Source organism: Lepidochelys kempii, chromosome 8 (genome assembly GCF_965140285.1).
Source record: "Lepidochelys kempii isolate rLepKem1 chromosome 8, rLepKem1.hap1, whole genome shotgun sequence".
Taxonomy (NCBI): Eukaryota; Metazoa; Chordata; order Testudines; family Cheloniidae; genus Lepidochelys; species Lepidochelys kempii.
The window spans coordinates 21,117,313-21,135,953 of record NC_136387.1 but is presented as its reverse complement, the minus strand read 5'-3'; the positions used below and the strand labels follow the sequence as shown (position 1 = coordinate 21,135,953).

General features: G+C 48.6%; 1 protein-coding gene across 3 annotated transcripts in view; it reads left to right on the top strand.

Annotated features, from left to right (window-relative positions):
- The window catches only part of SH3PXD2B (SH3 and PX domains 2B), a 119,647-nt gene extending 102,596 nt beyond the window's left edge, over positions 1 to 17,051 (top strand). For all 3 annotated transcript variants that reach the window (XM_073355810.2, XM_073355809.2, XM_073355811.2), the window contains 7 exons: positions 1,221 to 1,355; positions 3,020 to 3,124; positions 5,632 to 5,749; positions 7,696 to 7,922; positions 8,703 to 8,752; positions 9,415 to 9,540; positions 11,806 to 17,051. In XM_073355810.2, the coding sequence (XP_073211911.1) occupies positions 1,221 to 1,355; positions 3,020 to 3,124; positions 5,632 to 5,749; positions 7,696 to 7,922; positions 8,703 to 8,752; positions 9,415 to 9,540; positions 11,806 to 13,338 (2,294 nt within the window). In that variant the 3' untranslated portion in view covers positions 13,339 to 17,051. The remainder of the gene's footprint in view (positions 1 to 1,220; positions 1,356 to 3,019; positions 3,125 to 5,631; positions 5,750 to 7,695; positions 7,923 to 8,702; positions 8,753 to 9,414; positions 9,541 to 11,805) is intronic.
- The last annotated feature ends 1,590 nt before the right edge of the window (positions 17,052 to 18,641 follow it).

The following is an 18,641-nucleotide window of genomic DNA, read 5'->3' as shown; positions in this document are numbered from 1 at the left end:
CCTGCCCATGAAGTTTCTGATGTAAAGGACCGATCCTGTAAGCCTTCAACGAGTGAGTCCTTTAGCAGCTATGTGCATAGATCAGGCCCTAAATGAGAACGCTACTCATGCATGACATCACAAGGGGGGGGCAATGGGAAAGGAGTTGGGTGGGAATGGGCAGAGTGAGACATAGAGGAGGGGAAATACTTTTCCCCCTTTCCTTTTCTCTATCAGTGAGTTGCTTTCCTTGCATTGTCTTTGGTTATTTATGTGTATTTTAAATAAGAATATACTGCAGGCAGAGGGCAGAACTTGGCAGTGGGGGCTAGTGGTGAAAAGCAAACCAGGAGACTGAATCTGAGAAGGGATTTTAATGGGGAGAGACAAGAGACAGTCTCTGAAATATATAGGGTTAGGCAGTAAGGCAAAGGAAGGGGAGGGTCTGTTTTGTCCTGTGAATGCTCGTGAAGTTGCCATGTCCAAACCCCTAGGTCAAGACTTCTAAAAGTGAGTTGTGAGTTTGGGTAACCAACCCTGAGGCACTTCAGAGAGGCCTGATTTTCAGAGGGCAGATGCTCAGCACTTTCTGAAAATTCAGCCTTTTGAGGGATGTTTCAACTTGGCCCCCCAGAACCACTAGTCACTTTTGAAAATCTTGGCCTGTAAGTGTGCAGAAATAGACGGGAGCCCCTGATCAGAACAGCCTCTCTTGGGGTATTTTGGCATTTCTGCCTGGAACCAGGATAGGCAGCAGCAGTGAGAAAATAACCAGATTTTTAAGTTACTTTGTTCTCTTAAGCTTTGCCCAACTTCCAAAAAGTTTGGGTTGAGGTTCAGGGTGATTCTCAGTTCTTTGGAACCAGTTCTCCTGTCCATCACAAATCCATGCACTAGTTAAAGCCTCCCTTGGTTTTTCCTGCAATTACGTCAATACCAAAGGAGACCAGGCAGCTGTTTGCATCTATGGTGGTGGGAATGCTTGTGCATCTCTGGAGTGCAGGCAGGAGGTGGGGAGCAGGTTAAGAGGCCTCACCTGGCTGCACTGATCTCACCTGGCCACTCATTTTCTCCTCTTCTTCACTCTGTTTGATTCACCTTCCTCACGCTGGGGTCCAAATGATGCCCTGCTCCTGTAGCTTCTTGCAGGCCAGCAGTAGCCATGGAGCAGGTTGGTGATATGTGTTGTCATGAGCCATGGTGACTGGGTGCACAGATTGTGTTTTGTTCCCCACATGTAGGCGGTGACTTGGCATCGGTAGATCCCATGGTCCTGGAGCAGTATGTGGTGGTGGCAGATTACCAGAAGCAGGAGAGCTCTGAGATCAGCTTATGCGTGGGTCAGGTGGTGGATATCATTGAGAAGAATGAATCAGGTAAGGAGAGCCCAAGTGTCTGTGGACCCAGACACGTGGCCTTAAAAAAATGGTTTCGAATCCACCTCATCCCTCAGAGCAGGGTCCCCAGCACAGTGGGTGATAGTCCTAGAGTGTCGTCATGGAAATAAAAATATCTTGAGCCAACTGGCCTCTGGACACCTCCAAGGGGTCTCCTAAGGCTGTCCTCTCAGCTTGCCCACGTCAGCAGTGACTGCTAGTGTTGCCATCTGAAGGCTGTTGGGGGCCTGTGTGAAATGGCTGTTCTTTGTGGACATGGTCAAGATATAGGCCCCTAAATTATGGGCCAGATTATCCACAGTGCTGAGCACCCAGCAGATTCAGTTGACCTCTGTTGGACTTGTGGGTGCTCAGCGCATCTGAGATTTGAGCCACTTATTTAGGAGCCTAACTAGATTTAAGAGCCTAATTTTAGGCTCCTATTTCCAAATATCTTGGCCCATGTGTCCACATGACAAAAATCACCCCCAGAGTCGGCTCCCTTGTTGGTGACCTCTGCTGAAAAGGACAGGGGGTGGAATGGAGAGTGAAACGCTAGTGCAGCAAGGCACTTCAGCACAGGGGGAGCCCCTCTGAAGTTAACAGAACAACCCACATGCTTCAAGCGTAGCACATCCTTAATTACTTGGAAGGGACTATGTGAGTGCTTTAGGCCTAGTTTTGGGAATTTGTTCGAAAAGAGAATTAGCTTACTGATGTCATAGAAATTACTTCATGGATTTAACAAAGAAATCAGAAAATAGCTTTTGCTTTGAATTTTAACATTCTGGAAACACAAACACAAGAAGATTAATTGTATTAGCTCCTAATTTTTGAGAACCAGAAAGAGGACATTGCAGCAAAAGTTAAACTAATTATCAGAGTCAAATATATATGTATGTATCTCACACACACACACACACGATTTCAGCCCTACTTTTCTGTTAGCAGATTGTACATGAGCAACTGCTGATTTTTCCCTTCAAATTTTCCTGTGAAATGTTTGGTCTTTAGATTATTCCCTCAACAAATGGCTTGTGTGTTTGATAATGGAGCGGGGTTGATTCGTTTTGATTGGACACGGTCATGGTCCTGTTTGTGACCTCTGGATAGTTAGGTTTCCAGTGAGAATACTCATGTTTGAGTTCTGAATTTGCTTTCCACAGATAGTCTTTAAAATTGGCTGTTTTCATGAATGCACAAGTGGTGGGAGCCAGTGGATTATTTTTTTTATTTTATTTGCAGCCAGATTCATTCATCTCTGCTAGTTAGACTGGGCTTGGATATTAAGCTGAGGGAAATTCAGAAAGAAAGCAAACAGTATAAAGAGGAAAAATAAATTACATTAAATTAGATGTTAAAATCCGTTCCATTTTAGCTGTTAGTGACACATGGGAGGGACTGTGGTCTTTTAAAGCCTGACCACTTTCCCTTCAAACTGTAAATTCCTGTAAGGTGGTTCGTGCTGCTCATGCAGCCGTTTGCCCTGTTGCTGTGGATTCACCCAGGTGTAGACCCACCTTCCAGCCTGTTGCATACAGACCAGGCAAGGAGCATGGTTGAGCGGACTCCTGACTGGTTGGAGAGAACAGTTGTCAGCTGGTGGTTGTGGGAGCATGTTCAAAAGGATGCCCCCAGCTAAAGGGTCTGCTGCTTGTTTTCAGGCTGGTGGTTTGTGAGCACATCTGATGAGCAAGGCTGGGTCCCAGCTACATGCCTGGAAGCTCAGGATGGTGTCCAGGATGAATTCTCAATGCAGCCCGAAGAAGGTAAGAAGCCAGTTTGAGAAGAGCTGATCCACCACTCTATCCAAGTATGCATGGGACTTCCTGGGCTGCTTAGACCTTTTCCATTTAGCACGGTGGAGCCCAGGGCAACAAACCTACAAGTGACCTTGGATCGGGTCATTTAACAAGGCATGGCCTTAATCTCCCTATCTTCCCACCAGGAGTCAAGATGAGAACTGCAGCCAGCTGCTCTAGTGCCACTGGCAGAGAAGTTGGATGCTGATGGGTTTGAATGAGTGGCCTGCCATTCCCCCTCTGCCGCAAAAGGGGCTGTGTGTATCACCTCCCCAAAACACCCACTCCTGCAACCTTGGGGGAGCCACAAGCCCTCATTTGGATCCCTGTATCTGTGTAGTTGTTCACTTGCTATTAGTAAGGACAGCAGGTCCTGGGTGGGGGCGGGGGCCTTGCCTCTCCTATTTCACATGAGCTGTGGCCTTCCCCTTATTAGAGAGTTGGGTGGGTGGGGCAGGCAGGAGAAAGGAGAATACAGTAGCACATGCTGTTGGAATAACGAGAGTACAAGCTTTATTTAAGGTAACTCAGACGTGCCCCATGCTCCCATACAACACATCCTGACCTTTCTAGGAGCTTGAGCTCCAAGAAGTCTGGGCTTAATTTAGGTCCATAGTTAGGTTTACCCCACAGCCTGGGGAGGGGGTCGCGTGGGGAGGACCAGTGACCTGAAACCCAGATGAGTACAATCTGACAGCTCCATGGTGTCATCCCTGTCTTCTTCCTACGGGCGAGACTACAAGGTCTGGTGCTGCCTCCTTACGTCCTCTTTTGTCCCTCTCCTGCTTCCCTGACGTGCTCCTCCCAGTCCCTTGGAGATACTGGTCTCTGCCCAGGCATGTTGGCCGCCGTCGGACCCTTGGGGACTTGTACACCAGTGGATGGGGTCAAGGTGGATGCTATAGAGACTTTTTCCGCTGCCTTTGTTCTGTGCTTGGAGCCTTGCCTGTGTCTGTCTGCATGCGCTGCAGCCTGTGGTATTTGTATGCCTGGCATGTGGTGAACTCTGCTGGTGCCAGCCCCTCTGCATTCCACTGGTGCCTGTGTGCATTGCTGCCTCCTGCTGGCTGTATTGTCAAACCTGCTCACATCAATAATCCGTCCCTCTGCTGGCTACTCCTTTAGCTCACTGGGTAAAGGCCTATCTATTCTGGGCCTAAAGGCTGGAGTTTCTGCTCCCTGATATCATATGTGTGCAGAGCTTATACACTGGGCTGTGAACCTGGATCTTAGCACTTCAGCGGGGGGTTAGGAGGTGAGGGCTTAGCTCAGAGCTCCTGGATTGACAGGACATTTCTTAGCTTTGACTCAGCATGCAGAGCGGGTGGAGAGTCATATGGAAAATGAGCTTCCAGCTCTCCAGTGGGCAGTTCTGTTCCAGGGATGCAGAGGCGGGAAAACTGTAGGGTGGAGAAACATGACGCTGCAGCATCTCTGAGTTTTGAGTTTTTCCCCAGGTGGTCTGCATCTTATTCCATAACCGGCTAAGTGCAAGCCCTGCATGGGTTTGCCCCTCAAAAGCAGGGACAGGGTGAGGGAGATAAGAAAATAAGGAACAGCTGGTTGATCTAACAGCATCTTGTTTGCAAAGTGAGCGTTGCTAACAGGTTGTTTTGTCCTTGCATCTCCTTCCCCGTTAGAAATAAGACTACCATATCCCTGCCCACAGTCACTCAGTCCAGGAGATAGGGCACCAGACTAGGAATCTGTTCCCAGCTCTGCATCTCACTCATTGTGTGACCTTGGCAAAGTCACTTCCCCACTCTGTGCTCGAGTTCCTCCTCTGTAAAAGGGTGTGTTAGTACAGACCTACCTTTGGAGAGGGATTTGAGATCTCTGCATGAGAAGTTGTTTCTATATGTGCTTTTTAATTATTGTTCCATGGTGCCCCCTTTCTGAACTATGGCTAACACAGCATCATGGCGCACCAGGGTGGCCCAGTGACTGCGTGGATAGAGAGGTGGGAAAATTTAGATTAAAGCAATGGACACCCTGAAGCACAATCTCCAGGTTAGCTGTGGGCTAAAGGAGTGGCAAGAGAGCTGGGTTTCTGAAAGGGGCCATGTCCAATTCTGCTGGTCTAGAAGAAATAGTGGTTGTAATGTAGGGATTCAAGGCAGCAAGGGGTGGGGTGAATCCTTGAGGCTTTAAAAATAACAGAGGACAGACACAACCCTGAACGAAAATGGGAACTGTTCAGAGTGCTAAGCCAACCTTGCCTGGGCCAGGTCTGTCCTCCCATGTGGAATGCAGACTGGGACTCTATGGCCCTGCCCAGTGTGTTGGTGAACTGGTGTGCGCTTGTACATTTCAAAGCAAATCCATTGGCGTTTGGAAATGTATTTTACCGACAAGTCTGTTCCAAATGAGTGTGCGTGCGTGTGTAGACGTGCACTCTTAGTGTGGCTCCTATTCTAATGAATTTTGTTTTTCCTAAAATAAGCCATTTATGACACTGTGTTTGTACTTAACAGAGGAGAAGTACACGGTCATTTACCCATATACCGCTAGAGATGAGGATGAAATGAACCTAGACAAAGGGGCTGTGGTAGAGGTGATCCAGAAAAACCTTGAGGGCTGGTGGAAAATCAGGTACTTTCCTCCCTCGTGCTATTCTCACAGAGTGCAGGTGGTGTTTATACAAAGGTGTGGGGGGGAGGGGCCTTGAGTGTGTGGGAGGAATAATCTGAACAATCTTTTTAAGGTGTGTGTCTGAGGGGGGCTTCCTCCCAAATCCTAGGGGGTGGTATCCTCTAGCTCAGTGTATTAGGGAAACAGCATGGGCTAGTAGATGGGAGAGCAAGACTGGGAGTTGGTGCCTCTGGGTTCTCTTCCCAGCCCTGCCACTGACTCACTGTGTGGTCTGGGGTTCTGGTTATCCAAGCTGTAAAATGGGTGCCAAGATCATGATCCTTGCCCATCTTTCATCCCTAGATCTCAGAGCACTTCAGAAAAGTGTCAGGTAAATGCACAGTATTACTGCTGCTGCTACAATGCCAAAGGCAGTAGAGCAAGCAGGAAGAGATCCCAATGTGGCAGCCTTGTTCTGCCTGGTTTTTTTGGGAAGGGAAAAGGGTGGTGGTTAAGGGCACTTCTACACTGTAGAAGCTATTGTGTGTGTCAGAGGACCTTGGTATGTGATGATCTCTGACACAGCTCTGTCTTCTCGCCTGACTTTCTCTGTCTGATGTATCTGTCCAAGTCTTATATGACCCCAATCAACGTGGTTTGCTGTTGCAGTGCAGATAGGACTGAACCCTGGTCTTACTTCATTCCCAAACCACTACAGCCCTGCTAAGGTCATGCCCTAGCACAGCTCAGGCACATGGTTAAAACACAGATCAGTCCCATCTTGATGCAAGGATGAGCTGTGTTTTAATTGTGTTGGGGGAAGCAATGACACCACGGTGATACCTCAACAGCATGGGGGAGACCTATATCAGCCCCTTAATCTTACTGCATGCATCATTGTCATGGAAATGCCAGTGTGCTGGTGACTGTACATATGTCCTGTATGAGGGCCACCTATGCAGGCTAGATCCTCTGACTGTATTATGGGGCTTTTCTTGAAACGTTGTCATCCAGGCCAGACTGCTGTCCTCAGCCTGTTTCACAGGCCAAAAATCTCTGAGCATCCAGGGCTAAGGCTCGTTTAGTCTCAGAGGCTGGGCGGGTGTTTGCAGGCTAGCAACAAGCACGTGCAGAGTTGGGTGGGAGACGCCTTGGTTTTCTTAACCTTGCACTGAACCTGTGGAGTTGGCAGCAGCCAGGCCAAAAGAATGCATGTTGATTTCTTAAACTGGGAAAAGCTGCTGTGAAAAGCCCAAGACAATTACAAGCTCAGCATCTGGTGCCATCTGAGCCCTATGACTTCACCCCCAGCCAGCGGGGAGAGGTCTCCTGAGCTTGGCGTGAGATCCTTGGGTATGGCTTTTTCAATCAGAGCGAGGGGGTTGGGTTCTCCACCAGACTTTGTGTGAATTTAGTACAGGGAAAGGAGCCAGACAGCCCTGCACACTGAATGCCTGTGTTTTAAATCAAAGAGCAGGTACCTAATGGGCAGCAGCGGCTGTTCAGTTTCCCCTGCCACTGCCCTGCCACTTTGCCTCACTCCGGATCTGAGCAATTCCTGAAGGGGAGAGAGGAGAGGCGATTTCATTGCCCACTTAGTCCCAGATCCCTATGCTGAGTCTGCCTGCAAAGGGGAGCCAGTCAGGGGTGGAGCTTTCTGTGATGTGGACACCTGGCCCCTGGAAACATGGACTGAAACCAAACCAGCTCGTTTCACACAGAGGCCTGTGTGGACAGGTCTTGGTCAGCACCTGTGGGATCTGCCAGCTAGCACTGTATGTCTCTGTGACTCATCACTGATCCCCGGGCCCAGCCACTCCCTTGCCCAAATGTAGTTGGGCATATGTATGGGTTGGCTCACTGGAGCAGGCAGAGCTCTGAGGTGTAGGGAGGTGCTGAAGTAAGAGAGGTTGGTGCTGGCATGAGCCCCAGCTGATGAGGCTGAAGGAAGGATCCTGTTGTTACAGGTATCAGGGTCAAGAGGGCTGGGCCCCGGCATCCTATCTGAAGAAAGGAACTGGAGAGATGTTTACACAGAAATTGGGATCTGGCTCATCCACCCACTCATGTGCCTTGGATCTGGATGGCGTTCCCCGGCAGCAGAACTCGACGGGCCGAGAGAAGGACGGGCCCAACAACCAAAGAGAGGGGAGGTTTGATGGCCGACCATTACCCCAGGCTGACATTCGACGCAGTAAGTGGGCAGTGGGGAGATTCTAAAGGCTGGGTGTTTGGTGCAGCTCCTCCAGCGTGGCTGTGTTGCTGAACAGTGCAGCCGGGCGCAGGGGTGGAAGCCAGCTGCCCTTCCGAGGGCTCCTGGGCACTGGGTGGTTTTTCACTATGTCTGGACATGACTGTGTTAAGAACGAGGCTCTTAGTGAAGATCAGGGAGACTGGCCTGGGAGCCAGTGAGGATCGTTTTGTGTAGTTATCTGAGATCTTTAGATCTCTCTAATGGGGCAGAAGCCAACATGGGTTCTGCTCCCCCTCCACCAAGTCTTCCCTTTCTCCTTCTCATGAATGAGGCACATCTCATCCCCCCTTGGTAGCTGTGAGTGGGTGGGTGCTTCTGGATCGTCCCTGCAAGGTTAATCACTGGAACCGGGTTTGAATGCAGGTTTCTACATCGGTAAGACAAGTGCACTAATATGCCACCCAGCTTCCCATGCATGGCCACTTGTGCACTGTGGCTTTTGCTTCTGGCTGGGCTGCCCTGGCATCTCTGCAAAGGGCTGGGTGTGCTGGAAAGGCTCTAGGTCCCAGTAGTTCCTGAACAGATAAGGCTCTGTCTGACTCAGTTTGCTTTAGGAAAAATGAGGAGCAGGGGGGCAGCCTAGCTGTACTCTGTGGGGAGGGAAGGGCATAAGGTTTGGATGTGGGGTTTGTTGCTGCTCTCCTCTGAAATGTGTCCTTTTGGGAACGTGTTGACGCTGCGCCTCAAACCTCAATGGAATCTGGAATCGTTTCTCCACAGAGTCGCCAAAGATGAGGCAGAGGCCCCCTCCTCGCCGAGATCTCACTATAGTAAGTGTCGTCCTGGACCCAGCTGTCCCACTGGCCATCACTGCCACCTCCCCAGGGGAAAAGTCCCTCTGCCAGAGACATTTGTATCTCCCTTGGCTCTGGATCCAGGAGAATGAAGCTTCTGGGGCAGAAGAGATGGGAGAATGCTCTCAGAAGGGAGCTCTGGTTCCTTCATGTTCCCTGCTTGGAATCTCTCCATGTGCAATGGCTCTGTGGCGTGCAGATGGATCTAATGCAGGGGCTGGGCCTTCCTGCAGCCATAAACTTCATCTGGTTGTATTTATTCTCTAAGCAAAACTTAGTTGCTTTGTTTTTTAAGTCAAGGGGATGTTTGGATTGAATAAAATGTTCATCCCGCGGGTTACAGACTTGCCACAGTTAGATTGCAAACTCGCCCCCTTTCCCTGGGGCTGGCAAGCCTACAGGACTAGTAACTGGGTCGGATGTGCCATTGAAAGCAAACTGGACGATTTTGTGTCCAGCCTGAAGACAGGGTAAGTAGCTATGTCTATGAGGGTGCTCTGTGTGCCAAGTGGGTTACCCAGTGATGCTGTCTGGCAGCGTGCTTCTCTCTGTCTAGTTAGCCACTGAGAGCCACCCATGCAAGTGTTCAAATGCATCTTCCGAGAAATGAGCTGAATGATTGTTTTTTATTGCAATAGCCACGTGGTTTGAACCTGCCTAAACCTCCCATCCCTCCCCAAGTGGAAGAAGAATATTACACCATTGCTGACTTCCAGACCACCATCCCCGACGGCATCAGCTTCCAGGCAGGAATGAAAGTGGAGGTGAGACTACATGCCATCTTCCCTCCCTCCTTCTCACTTCTCCTCCGAGTCACCCATTCAGTTCACTGGGAGTGAGTCTGGGATCACCCTCTCATCAACCCCCATTGAGATTTTTCATGGGTGAGGTTCAAGAAAGAACTAGAAAAGTTAATGGAGGGTAGGTCCATCGATAGCTATTAGCCAGAAAGGGCAGGGATGGTGTCCCTAGCCTCTGTTTGTTAGAAGCTGGGAATGGGTGACGGGATGGATCACTTGATGATCGCTTGTTCTGTCCATTCCCTCTGGGGCACCTGGCATTGGCCACTGTTAGAAGACAGGATACTGGGCAAGATGGACCTTTGGTCTGACCCAGTATGGCCGTTCTTATGCTTTAATGGTCTATTCCAGGCCTGGCGGGCTGTATGTCGCACCACTCCCAAATCCCGTTAGCCCTGGGGTGAGTTTCCAGATGTGGAGTCCATTGCCAGTCATAGAGGCACTATTAGCTGCCCCGGGGAGAGGCTGAATCCTGGTGGTAGCCCCATCTGTGTGCTTGGAGGGTTGATTCCGTGCCTGGCAAAATGAACCTCCAGTACATGGAAGGGATCCTCCACATGCTCATAGCATTTTGGAGCCTCTGACCCTCAAATGCCCTATTGGACTCAGGTGTGCAGCCCAGTGCCAGGGTGCTTGTGCGCCTGTACCAGGGGCAATTGGAAGCCTCTTGACTAATAGTGATAGGTTCCTCCTCCTTCCAGAAGTGGGGCTTTCATTCACCTAGTCACAGGTCTGGTGTACACTTAAAAGTTTTGCCAGCATATCTGTGTCTGTTAGGAGTGTGAAAAAATCACATGCCCTCCCGCTGGCGTAGCTGTGCTGGTAGAAGCCCTAGCATAGATGCTGTTATAGTAGCAAAAGAATCCTGATATAGGCTATTGCGGCTTTTATTCTGGCAAGAGAGTCCTTTTGCCGCGTCTCCACTTGGACAGTTTGCTGGTATAACTACGCTGGCAAACCCTTTCTAGTGTAGATCCAGGACAAACTAACTTACCATGCCTTGAGTGGCTGGGGGTTTCAGTGAGCTGCGTGTGGTAACTGTCTTGGCTGGATGGCTCAGCAGTGTCACCCAGTGGCCAGTTGCCTTATGTGTGTTGATTTTTTTTTTTTCCCCCCCCTCTGAAGTCTTGAAAAATCTCAGACTGTCCTTGTCTCCTGTTCAGGGCCAGAGAGAGCTGAAGTGTGACTCTGAACCCAGCAGAACCTCCCTCATGTGCTGGTGTGCCTGAGATGTTTTTTCTTTTGAAAAATATGGGAATTTGGTAAAAACAACAAGGAGTCCTTGTGGCACCTTAGATACTAACAAATGTATTTGGGCATCAGCTTTCATGGGCTAGAACCCGCATCATCAGATGCTCATGAAAATGGAGAATCTAGAGAAGCCAGTATCTCCAAATGGGCATGTGGGTTTAAAAACGTAGGCCAGAATCAGCTCGGGCCAGGCAGAGTACAGGCACTGAGACAGCTTCCCCCCATGCACATAGACTCTGTCTTGACCTGCAGCCCTTCTGCTATTCCTGCCCCACTGCTCTGCCAATCCTCCTCTCTCCTGGCCTGAAGCAGCCTCTGTAGCGAGAGGGACCCAGGACTGAAATAACAAACAGCTCTGCCAGTGCATCCCAGTTCTGACCCAGGGCAACCTTTGCAATTCTATCCTCACCTCTTCTAATGAAACTCCCCCTGCAGGCCCTCTGCTCTTGCAGCTCTAGTCATGTCCAACGTGCAGAGTCTTCTGATGTGGCAGTAGTAAACACTTGGTTTACACCCATCAAACTCGCTTCCCCTGTGACTATATCAAGTTTTGATACTGGGCTTGTGGAGGTGACAACAGTGTTGTCTAGTACCTGGAGCACTGGACTGGGACTTGGGGAAACCTGAGGTCTGTTCCTGGCTCTGCCACTGTCCTGCTGGATGAGCTTGGGCCAAGTCACTTCACCTTTCTGTGCCTCTTTTTCCCTACCTGTAAAATGATGATAATTCTCTCTCTTATAAAGTGCTGTGAGATCTCTGGATGAAAAGCGCTATAGACGAGAGGTGATATTATTATCTTTATTATTTTTATTATTTGTTGGCCCATTGCACCTTATGTGCTCATGGTCCAACTTTTCAGAGGTGTGAGCCCGCATTTCTAGGCCGCACTTTTTTTGCCCTTTGGTTCATAGGCAGCTGTTGTGCAGAGAGGCCTGGTTATGTATTTCTAAGATGTGATGGTCATGTTTCTTTTTCCAGGTGATTGAGAAGAACTTGAGTGGCTGGTGGTACATTCAGATTGAGGAGAAGGAAGGCTGGGCCCCAGCTACCTTTATTGATAAATACAAGAAAACTAGCAATGCTTCTAGACCTAACTTTCTAGCACCGTTGCCTAATGAGATGGCTCAGCTCCAGCTTGGCGAGGCAACTGCAGAGAGCAGCACCAACGAAGAAGCCATCGGGCCATCCAGGCCTCTGCCTGAAGCTCCACCTAATGGTATAGACTGTGGAATAAAATGGGCCAAAGACTGGAAGGGGAAGGAGGCTCTCAAGAGTGCCCCCTTGGAGAGCAGCGATATAGCTGCTGGCTATGAGGAGATCTCTGATCCGGATACAGAGGAGAAGCCCAGCCTCCCACCCAGGAAGGAGTCGATCATTAAATCCGAAGGTGAGTTAACAGAGAGGCAGAGGCCTCCACCCAAGCCCCCAGGCATGATTTTGCCAATGATCCCTCCAAAGCAGACAGTCGCCCCGAGAGACAGCAGGAAGCCAGAGCTGAAAACGGAAAAGGGCAAACTGTTCCAGCTGAAAAACGAAATGGGCCTGGAGTGCGGGCACAAGGTGTCAGCCAAAGAAGTGAAGAAGCCGAACCTCCGACCCACTGTCAAGCCAGCCAAGCCAAAAGCTGAGCCCCCAGAAGACAAGTCTGAGCCAATGACCCAGAATCCCTTCTTGAAATCAAAACCTCAGGTCAGGCCGAAACCAACTGCAGCCCCCAGGACAGACCCACCTCAGGCAGATGATAAACTGGACATTGGCAATCTGAGAAGCAAGCTCAGACCTGCAAAGTCCCAAGAGAAACCCTCTGAGCAGGACCCCATGCCTACTGAAAATTTCTTCAATAACAGTGCGCTCCCAGCAGAGCTTTCTGGCAGGCCTCAGGAGCGACCGAGCGTGGAGAACAGACCCCCAACCAAACAGGACAGCCAGATCCCAAAGGAGGCTCCATCCAGAGCTCCCTTCAGCCTGCCAAAGATGGCTGACAGTGAGCCCAAGAACAGCTCCCCGACTCCCAAAGAGCCACCGCTTCAGCGGCCAGTGGTGCCACCCAGGAGACCTCCTCCTCCAAAGAAAGTGGTATCCTCCTCCTCTGGCCCCACTTCAGACCTGAAAGCCCCACAGAGGGAAGTGCCTGAAATCAGAGCTGCCTCGGTGCCTGGCCGGCCCATGCTGGTTCCACCAAAGGCCAAACCATTTCTGCCTGCTTTGTGCCAAGATGAAGCCAAAGGGAAAAGCAGCTTAGGCCCAAAGGTAACACCCAAGCAGGTGGAGAGAGCAGAAGCCAGGGAGAGGACAGCTGCCCCTTTCACCAATCCAGACATCTCCAAAGAAGCCCTCTATGTGGCTGTGGCAGATTTTGAAGGAGATGAAGAGACCAGCAGCTTTAAAGAAGGGACCTTATTTGAAGTTCGTGAGAAGAACAGCAGCGGCTGGTGGTTTTGCAAGGTCCTAACTGGGGGACCTTGTTGGGAGGGCTGGATTCCCTCCAATTATCTAAGGAAGAAGCCATAGTCTGCCCTCAGTTTACACAGTTGAAGGTTCCTGATCTTTCACCTGAGTATTTAATTAGCTTATTAATTTATAGTTTTCCATAATGCTGGCTTAAAAATATGTGGGATACTGTACATTCCAATTTGTGCCATTCCTGAGGCAGAATTCAAGAAGCAGCTTGACATAACACAGCTAGGCCTTCATTTCTGCTCTGTCTGCTCCCCCCTTCATAGGAAATACTTTCCTCTGTCCATCTATGGCAGCCCAGCCCCTGTAGATGGACATGTGAAGTTGTTTCTCAACAAGCTTCTTGGTGTATGTTGGCAAAGGCAGTTCCCTCCCCACCATAGAAAAATTATTGGTGCCCACTAGGCTTTTTGATGAGACTACAGGGAAACGAGAGGAAATTCAGCCACGATCCAGGTAAAGAAATGAAGCCAGCCCCACTCACCAAATGGAAACTGGAATAACAAAAGGAGTTGCTTTTCCCGGTGGCTCAGGGTCACTGTTAAATGTCTGATACTGTATTGCCAAGTCCAGCCATACACAGGAACCATGGGAAACTATGGGGACAAGGAGAAACAGTACTTCAAAATCAGGTCCATATAGCTATGTGTGCATTGACATGCTCACTCATGGCCATGTGTCGCAGTCTAGTTAAGTTTGTGCCTTGCTTGCTTGTACCATCAAACACAGTCCTTTTACCGCTTGTTGTTTCCTCTACAATGATGGGTGTTAATTTAAATATAATTTAGGTTTTTTTAAAAGATACACTAATGGAATGGAGGGTCCTCTGTGCTCTGCCAGGGCCCTGCTCGGACTTGTGCCTGATGGTGATTCATGCAAGCTATGTCACATTTCATTTCAGTGGCTGGAGAGAACTATGCAGCATGTTTCACTGCGGGCTTGGCAAAGAGAACTCGAATGATCCTGGGAGAATGCTTGCACCCCTCTGCCCAGCACAGACTGAAACTCTGCATTTCATACTGGACTGCCCAGGGAAAGGGTTCCCTTGACCCGTGTTCCCATGGTGCCCTAGGGCTGGCAGGCAGCAGCTAGAAGGTGGCTGTACTGTAATGGGCGCTGGTATCATCTAGTACAATCCAGAGTGTCGGCTTGGTCCCTGGAGATGAAAAAGGATGGGGAGCATGTGTGACTTTTCTGGTACTCCAGATGTTTCTGTTTCTCTTAGGCTTGGCTCTCCCTTGTTTTGCTCTCCTTTGAGGTGGGAGAATATAGTGCCTTTTGTTGATACCTTGCTTCCTATTTAAAGAGATCTCATCCCCTAACCATGCTGGGCTTGTTAAACTCTCTCTGAAATGGCTTATCTTCCTGTTTCTTCATCTATCTTTCAAGCTGTTCTTGAGATACTTTCACTGTGTCCCCCATGTCTGTGCATATGTCAGTGTGCTTGGAGGTTTCACTTAAAATAAAGTCTGTTTCAGCATGTTCACCCTCCTGCCTGCTTGGCCTAACCCCACTTGCTTGCAGTGCTGCTGATTCCAGGAAGAAACTAGGTTTCATCTGGTTGGCTGTCACTCCCTCACATCCCTTTCTTTCCTTTTGTACTCAACTGGCTGTGGATTTAGCGCAGTGCCTTCTCTATCCTAGAAGAGTTTTAAACCCCACTCTTGAGGATTACCACTTGCCATTTCAGAACTCCTTCCCACCTGCCGCACGCTAACTGTAGCAATAAGCACTGCAGAGGTGACTCCACAGATACAGTTTCCATTGTGTGGAACCTGTGTAGAATTCCATCTAAAGCAAAGTCCAACAGAATCAGATACTGACAACCTTATTGATGCAGCATGACAAGTCACATCAGGGTATTTTGTCCCCATGCACACAGTCCCCTCCCCTGGACAACTATTCGATTAACTCCATTCCTATTCATCAAGTCTTTATCACAAAGGTATACATAGGATTATTAATCTTAGTTTATAGAGCACAAACTTAATGAGAACTGTACTGTACCTGTCTATTTCTCTCTTTCTCCCTCCATCCCCCCTTCTCTTTTTTCCCTTTATCTAGAGCTTTATAAGATTGCAGATTGTGGGTCATGTGGTAACTAATAATCTCATTGTTTTGGATGACCCTTGGTACATACTTTATAGTAGGATCCACCAATGCAAGGTGACTCATGTAGTATTTGTGATGTGGTTATATGCTCCCAGCAGAATCAGGTAGCAATTTAACCCTACAGCGTTGCTGCATTGCATCCCTTTGCTTGGTTAAAACTCCTCCTTTGTGTAAATATGGACGTGGCTGATTATGGGTTAAGAGTGGGCTGGGCAGCAGTAAAACTTTGTTCAAGTCTTCTTTGAGTTGTGAAGGTACTAGACAGAATTGTGTCCCTTCTCTTTCACTCGTCTTGGGCTGCTTCTGTGCTATCAGTTCGCACACACATACTCATGCTAGCTTGATGAGAGCTAGCACAAGTGCAGACAGCAGTGTGGCCGTGGTATCATGGGCAGTGGCATGGCTTAGCCATGCTGAATGTGTACCTTCAGGGTGCAGGTGGGTTTGTACTTGAACCAGCAAATATAGAAACTGTGCTTGCTTTCCCTATGGTATTTCATGTCTCTCTGTCACTCTTAGATTGATCTTTGTTCCACTTCAGTGAGACAATGTCATTTCTGTTGCTTTCTTGCCAAATTAGGGCTATTTTTCCCCACACTAAATGCTGAGACTGTGAGTGTTAATGAATGCTTCATGCTGTAGGACTCTAATACATTGAGCCAACTACAGGGATTATTACAGGATTGATCTGTAGTTACTGCACAGGCCTCACGTAGCTATGGGTTAGTTACCGTCACCCACTGTATAAGTGGTGGTAACACTTGAAAGGACCAGAAGCCCTATAAACTAGCTGGCTTAGAGAACACAAATAATCATCTAATGCCCTTGCCTCTTCCTAGTCTTTCCCACCGCCCTGCCCTTGCCATATATGAAATCAGAAAGGATCTCAGGCTGGCAAAGAGGATCCCAGTGTGGAAGAGGCTGAGAACTTTACTACATGACACCCTCCTTTTTATCTGGGATCTACAACAAAACTCCTCAGACCCAGATAATATGGTTCAGTGCTCAGAGCAGGGGGGACAACCTTCTGGTTCTCTCCCTGTCTCTGCTACTGAAGCTCTGTCACCACAGGCAGGGCATGTCACCTCTGTGCCTTGTTTACCTGTCTGTAAAATGGGGATAATTCTACTGACCTACCTTGCTGGGGGATTGGGAGTTTCAGTTAGCTAACGCTTGCAAAACACTTTGAGAACCTAAGCCAGAAGGCAATAGAGAAGGGCAGAGTTTCATTTTAAATATGATTCCCTGGTACCTTAGTATTAAACTCCCCCATTGTTACAAAGTACCTGCCTTCCATGGAAACCCCTCACCATGCAGCTCAGCAATTAGCATTTGCTGTGTGCGTGAACAATACTGTATTTTCTGTATAACAAACCTGGCTTTTCGGCTCTTCAGCTCAGTGTATTGCAGGTAGGCTGGAGGCCTCAACTGCAAACTGTGGAAGACTGTTTGTTTGTCTCCTTATACTATGTAAACACGTATAAATCTCTACATTACTGTGGGTGGGCAGGGGTGCCTGAGGAAGGTAGATATGGCCTATGTAAATGCCATACCTATACTTTCACCATTAGGGTTGTTTGGTATGGGGGGAGGGGGGATTGTTTTGCTTTGTTTTTTAAATAAAAAAAATTGCTTGACTGGTTTCAAGCAGAATTGTGACCATGTCTGTGGTTGGTGTGTGTTTGTGCTGCTAAGGAGCTGGTTGACATGGCAGCTGAGTCTCTGTGGTGCTGGGCTACAGGGCTGCAATGCAGTGTTATTTTGGAAAGTATGTTGCATCCACGTTAGAGCATGACAGAAAATCCACATGGTACCAGGCCCTTCTGTTTGCTGCCTGTTCTCATTGGGGAGCTAAAGGGATTTCTCTCCTCCATCAAGGTTTTTACACAGTGTCAGCACAGCTTCTTCATTTATCACTTTCTTTGCCCCTCTGTGTGTCTCACAAAGCTGGTGAGCCACATTTCAGTCCGTACTTCTTAGCTGGGAACAGAGGAGCTGCTCTTCAAAGACCTCCTGGGAAGATCTTTTTATGATGACTGTCAAGCCCATCCAAAGAGCCACTGATCATCTCTGCTGAACAGACTGTAAGAATGGCCATGCTGGGTCAGACCAATGGTCCATCTACCCAGTATGTTTCAGAGGGAATGAACAGAACAAGGCAATTATTGCGTGATCCATCCCCTGTTGTACAGTCCCAGTTTCTGGCAGTCAGAGGTTTAGGGACACCTGGAGCATGGGGCAGCATCCCTGGCCATCTGCTAATAGCCAGTGGTGGATCTATCCTCCATGATAAGTCCAGCAGTCAACATCCTGGGACAGAGAATGAGAATGGAAAGGAGTTTAGATGCAAAGTGAAACTTTTTAAATTAGTTGGTTTACTGGGGGAGCAGTATGGAAAGAGTGAGATGTAAGCTAGAAAACGATGCATTAGTCCATTATAGTCATGGACCAAGAACCCATTGTGCTGTTTGCTGTACAAAGAAAACAAAAACGCAGCACCTGCCTCAAAGAGTGTACCATCAAAGTATCAGACAAGAGAGAACAGGTGCATACAACAGACAGGCAAATTCTTGGCCCTGTTCTGGGTTAGCCTCCAGCAGGGATGGATGAAATGCCCAATTGGCCTGTCTCCTGGTGATCAGAGCTCATTGTGTATAGTAAGCACTGAAGGATTGTGACAGGGTAGGAAGGAGCAGCTCTCTGTCCATTGAGGCCTCTACTGCAGTTAGTAGCAACAGAGGAAAAGATACACAGATATGGAAAGGTAAAGAAAGAGAAGGAGCAACAAATACCAGGGAGGAGCAGTAAGTCTGAATTTCTTATTACTTCATATAAAGCTTAATATGATGCTGTATAGATAGCATAGTATCGGGTGAGATGGTGTATGCATGTTTGTCCCATAACAAGTTCACCTAAGGGAGCGTGGCTCTCAGAGCCAGCTTTCAGTATTTATAATTGAAATTACACAGGGGCACTTTATTAAAAGGCTCAGACAAAGGCTGAGTGTTTTTATTCAGGGAGAGAGCTTCATGGGGCGGTGTGATCTGCTTTTAGATGCCCTGAGCTCTTTTCTGTTCATTTTAGCCCTGTAAGAAATAGGTGTCTTGAATCCAAAGATCCACATGGAGGCCCAGGTTCATTAGCACAGAGCTGTCATTTCTCCTCCCTGTTCCAAACAATAATCCTGTGGTGCTTTGCTGCTCATTGTTCCCCATTTTATTGGCCCAGCTGCTGAACCTCCACAC